This window comes from Coffea eugenioides, chromosome 11 (assembly GCF_003713205.1).
Source record: "Coffea eugenioides isolate CCC68of chromosome 11, Ceug_1.0, whole genome shotgun sequence".
Taxonomy (NCBI): domain Eukaryota; kingdom Viridiplantae; phylum Streptophyta; class Magnoliopsida; order Gentianales; family Rubiaceae; genus Coffea; species Coffea eugenioides.
This window is the reverse complement of record NC_040045.1, coordinates 5,428,352-5,433,984: the sequence shown is the minus strand read 5'-3', so window position 1 is coordinate 5,433,984 and position 5,633 is coordinate 5,428,352. Positions and strand designations below refer to the sequence as shown.

The 5,633-nt window shown below is 38.4% G+C and overlaps 1 protein-coding gene across 1 annotated transcript; it reads left to right on the top strand.

Moving 5' to 3' along the window:
- Positions 1 to 2,491: 2,491 nt before the first annotated feature.
- On the top strand, positions 2,492 to 4,478 carry LOC113754498 (putative polyol transporter 1). Its single transcript, XM_027298943.1, has one exon. It carries the CDS (start codon positions 2,716 to 2,718, stop codon positions 4,291 to 4,293), a length of 1,578 nt encoding a protein of 525 aa, XP_027154744.1. The 5' UTR covers positions 2,492 to 2,715; the 3' UTR covers positions 4,294 to 4,478.
- Positions 4,479 to 5,633: the final 1,155 nt, after the last annotated feature.

Sequence of the window (5,633 nt, the reverse complement as noted above, 5' to 3'; positions counted from 1 at the left end):
GAATTGCCATTTGCTTTTGCACTTTTTGAGATAGTAAAGAAAAATGACAGGAGCAGGCACTTTCATAGACTACATTTAAATGGAATTTGGTAGTGAGTAGTTTTTTTTCCCAAGTAGGACTAGAATTTTGTCCATACCTTAGTACAGTCTTTTTTTAAATTTATTATGAACTTATACAAATATGAATAATTTGAATACAAAAATTAACAACAATCCTACATGTTCATTCATATTAACTTTGAAAAATTAATGTATTCTAAATGTTCAATTATTTACTAATTTTTAAAAATTTGTTTGCATACTTTCACTATAATATGATAGTATATATTAAATAATGTACCCCATATCAAAAACTTGACAGATATTTTCTTTTGTAAATATTCTTTTAGATAATTTAAATTTTTATAACGACCATAAATCTAGAACTATGTATTCATATTTAATTAAGTAGAAAAGATCTAGCAATCCATTTTTTCGACAATATTGATAAATCTGTTAGTGTAATAATTAATTCTCATTTTTACACTAAGTTAATTCAAAACTAAGGAAAGAGATGATGAACAATTTGAATACTAATAAATGATATGGTGATGAAAAGAAACAATTTATGGGATATATAAGATTTCAATAATTGTGATTTAAAAAAGGTTTTATTATAATTTTATGTAATAAGTTGATAGAAAGCAGATATCATTATGATAAGATTAGTTATTTTTTAAAGTTATTTTAAAAATTATGGATAATTTTTAAACATATAATATAATCCAAATAGGATTCACTATGGGTAAAATCCAAGTGATCCATAACCTATTAATTCTCTTCAATTAGGCATGCCACGTAGGAGTAACAAACAATTCTAATTAAAATGGCTACTTTCACATACATATAAGTGATAACATGCCTTAGTTTGCTTGTTTAGCAGTTGAGTGAATCTAAAATTATTCACTTATTTTTTTTCTTGCTTCCAATATGGATTTGTTTTGTGAATGTTGATTATTCTTAAACAAATTAGTGCATTTGAAAATGGCTTAAAAATTGAAAGATTTTAAAAAAAATCATGAATTAAGTCATCTCAAAATATTTTATTTATTGGGGAAAAGACAAATGAAATTATCCTCTGGGTATAATTTTTTTCTATGCGCCTAACAAAACCGTATAAGATATGATTTTGGTTTAAATCATACGTCAGCTCTTCAGCTGGGGTTTCGAAAGAGCCGTATAAATGATTCTCGGTGACGACTCCTGCCGAAGCTGGAAGTCAAACTTCGCGCAAGATGCGTGTCGTGTCCTGCGAGACCACACGACAATTTGTGGACCACGCTACCCATGCATTATCATCAACACAATACATCAATAATGGAGGGGAGGGAATAAACGAGACTTCACACAACTTAATATTGCTTGAAATGTCAAACGTGAAAAACATATTTTGAAACAATTCAAAAAGGAAAATACCATAATTTCCAATAGGATAGAGGGAATATATAGTAGATTACCAAAGTAGAAATAAAGTTAGGTAGATTAGGCATGACAATAAAGGGAATAAACGTATCCTTGACAAGAAATTTATGCAATGTTGCAGACATACGTGAGGTAGTGTTTCATGAATGATTAGCTTGAAATAGATTGAAATGTTAAACATGACAAATGTTTGGAAAATGGTCCAAAAAAATGTAAAGTACGATGTTTTTAAAGGATCGAGAGGTATATTGTAGACTACCAAAGTAGAAATAAAGTTCAGTAATGGTTTGGATCAATCAAATAGGCTCTTAGCATTATTTTAGAATTACATTTTAAATAAGATTCTTGCCAATAATGGACTAAGGATAAGGAGGATGAGAGTAGCGATTAGTAGTATGGGTAGATTAGGGATGACAATAAAGGAAATAAACACAAACATATACTTGACAATAAATTTATGCATTGATATGCGAACAATTTGTAAGTTATCTATCATACAAATTGCTCAAAGGCGGTGTTTTAAATAGCTCAAAAGGCAAGAAATCTATTGCATCATAACCAGAGATTTCCTTTGACCACCGCTAACTTATGACACTTCAAATATATTTTAACGAGTGTCCCATGAGTATCCGTTTGACAAATCGTTTGAATAAAATTCTCGCCAATATCGAATTAAGGATGAAAATAGCGATTAGTAGTATGGGTAGATTAGGGATGACAATAAAGGGGATAAACACAAACATATCCTTGACAAGAAATTTATGCAATGTTGCAGACTTACGCGAGGTAGGTGTTTTATCATTTATGCATGATTGATTGATATGCGAAGAATTTGCGGGTTTTATATCCATTTAAATCGCTCAAAGGTAGAGTTTTAAATAGCCCAAAGGGCAAGGAATCTCTTGCATTATAACAAGAGATTCTCTTTGGCCAGCACCAGCTTATGTGCCTTATTTCTATTAGTCCAAATATGCCTCTACGGCTCTCGATGACGGTCGGCCCAAGTTTTAGGAGTTAGATAGAAGAATTTTCCAATCAAGTAAATCCCCCTCATGTGGCACTCGACCAATTTAAGTAGCCCAACGCTCATTCCTTTCGGCCATTCCAATCCCTTCCAAACCTAATGTTCTTTGAGTTGGTGTTCTCAAATTCCTTCCCCACTAGAACCTGTATCAATCATTTCACATCATCTTCTTCACAATACCAGCACAAAAATACTAGTACTCTTTCCATCCTCCTCCTCCTCGATTCCTCATGGCAGACCCGCAAAGTCGAGCTGTTACTAGGGGAGTTGAGTCATCTAATCCAGATTTTGGTCCTCCTCCAAAGGCCACAAAAAACAAGTATGCCTTAGCTTGTGCGCTTTTAGCTTGCATGTCATCAATCCTACTTGGTTATGATACGGGAGTGATGAGCGGAGGAATGATCTACATACAGAGGGATCTTAAAATCTCCGATGTCCAAAAAGAAGTCTTGGTGGGAACCATCAACGTCTACTCTCTTCTGGGTTCTGCCATTGCTGGTCGGACGTGCGACTGGGTAGGCCGACGATACACCATAGCCATGGCCGGAGTAATCTTCTTCGTCGGGGCCTTTTTGATGGCATTTGCCACCAACTATGCCTTCCTTATGGTCGGCCGGTTTGTCGCCGGAATCGGAGTTGGGTATGCTATGATGATAGCCCCCGTATATTCTTCCGAGATCTCTCCAAGATCAATTCGGGGATTCATCACTTCTTTCACGGAAGTGTTCATCAATTTTGGCGTGCTGCTGGGATACGTGTCCAACTATTTCTTCGCCAAGCTTCCCACCAACTTGGGGTGGAGATTCATGATGGGAGTTGGCGCAATTCCGTCGGTAATGCTGTTCGTGGGGGCCTTGGTCATGCCGGAGTCGCCACGTTGGCTGGTGTTGCAAGGCAAAGTAGGGATGGCCAGAAGAATTTTGGAGAAAACCTCGGAATCTTTACAAGAAGCCCAGGAGAGATTAGCCGACATTAAGGAGGCTGCCGGCATCCCCGAGGACAACCACGACGAGGTGGTAGAGGTTCCCAAGGACAGAACCGGTGGTAAAGGTGCATGGAGGGAAATGTTCATCCATCCCACGCGGGCGGTCCTGCACATCACGATCGCAGGCATCGGTTTATGCTTCTTCCAGCAAGCTAGCGGCATTGACTCGGTGGTGATGTACAGCCCCACAATCTTTGGGAACGCCGGTATAAAGAGCGACAGCGGTAAGCTACTGGCCACCATATCTGTTGGGGTCACCAAGACCATCTTCATCTTAGTGTCTACATTCTATCTAGACAAGTTCGGACGGCGGATACTGCTCTTAACAAGCACCGCTGGTTTGGTATGCTCCCTGGTGGGACTGGGCATTGGATTGACGGTGATCGATCAGCATCCGAACGAGAAGCTAACCGGGGCCATAGCTTTTTCCTTTTTCTGCGTGTTGGCGAGCGTAGCAACGTTTTCAATGGGGTTAGGTCCGGTTGCTTGGGTCTACAGCTCGGAGATTTTCCCCCTGAGGTTAAGGGCTCTGGGAAGCGGCTTGGCGGCGTCCATGAACAGGTTGATCAGCGGGGTCATTCTAATGACCTTCATTTCATTGTACAAGGCCATCACCATAGGCGGGGCCTTCTTTTTGTTCGGGGGAATTGCGTCTGTCGCCTTCGTTTTCTTCTTCACATTGCTGCCGGAGACGCGGGGCAGAGGCCTCGAGGAGATGGAGGAATTGTTCGGCACCTTTTGCAAGTGGAGGTCCACAGTCAGAGAGTTGGAGGAAAAGAAGAAATTGGAAAGTGAAAAGAAGGAGAAGAACGATCTGGCTTAGATTAGACTATACTCTGCTAGTATATGATTATGACTAGAAAATATGAATTGAGTAGGTGAGTCTTGGCTGTGCCGTTGGCATTCAATTAGATATAGCATCATGTAAGGCAAAAACATGTTTATGTACACAAACAAAAGAGATCAATAAATCTACTATATTACATATAAGAGCCAAATGATTGTCTATACACTTCTCCAAGATTCAATTCAATTATATTTCCTCCACAAAAGAAGAACAAAAAGAGAGTTCATAATCTGTTTCTATAACCACGCAACATCAGAGTCCAAAAGACAAAAAAATTGTTGACGTAAATAATGGCAACTTCTTGTGTGGTCTGGGCATACTACTACTGCTACTAATCAAACCAATGTATGGAGCAAAAAGAAAAAAAAAGGGCAGGTTTCAACAGCAGTGCACTTTGTGAAGAGTGTGCATGACTGGTGCAGACCAAGTACATATTCATCACCCAAGTATCTTCTACAATACATTGTTCACACTAACAAAAGCTTTGAGCGCTCTTCTGCGTCTTCTCCAAAGGGGGAAGAGCACCATTTTGCCCAGCCAAAGCCCCACTTCATACCAATATTCCTCCAACGATGGCATAAAGAACAGCGTTATTGGTAACACCCTTGTAATGGGGCTGGGGCCGAAAAATTCCGAAGAGGCCTGGCAAAGTGCCAAGGACATATTCCTCAGCCGACAGGTCTTCCTGTGTAAGGCAGGCAAATCCAACGGTACTAAAAAGCCATCCTTGATTATTATTCCCATCTAAAAGTCAGGTCTCCGCCAGCAAACAATTATTAGAGGGTAGGTGATGTGAAAAGTCTCCATAAAAGGAATTGGGAAGAATTACTACTGCTTTCAGAGGAATTTATACTTTTGCTAGTGAGCATTAGGCTACAGTTTAGAATAGGACATTTGAGATTTTTAGGGAATAATAGGACATTTGGATTGCTATTTTCTAGAGATTTTATAGGAAAACATAATGTAGTGATTTATTATATATGAGATAAAAAGGTGATTGAAAAAATGTTTTCACAAAAAACGTAGAAATTTTTTGGGAAAAAAATAGCTACTCAAACAAGAATGTTACTAGTATTTTTCATGCCAAGCCCCACCAAAATAATTGGGGAAGAATATTATTGTCTTGCTAACATTTTTATCCCCCAACAGTGAGTGACTGTTTGGGATATCCAGTACAAATTGAAGGGTGAAAACGTCTTTCTACACTTTCTCAAAACAATGCAACCAAAATTGCACTATCCACGTGGCATAATGAATGAACGCTTATAGGCTAGACCAATGAGTGTGGGACAAATAAGCCAGATTTGTCCACATGG

Coding starts and splice junctions, on each gene's coding strand:
- LOC113754498 (XM_027298943.1), top strand. CDS start 2,716: ATGGCAGACCCGCAAAGTCGAGCTGTTACTAGGGGAGTTGAGTCATCT.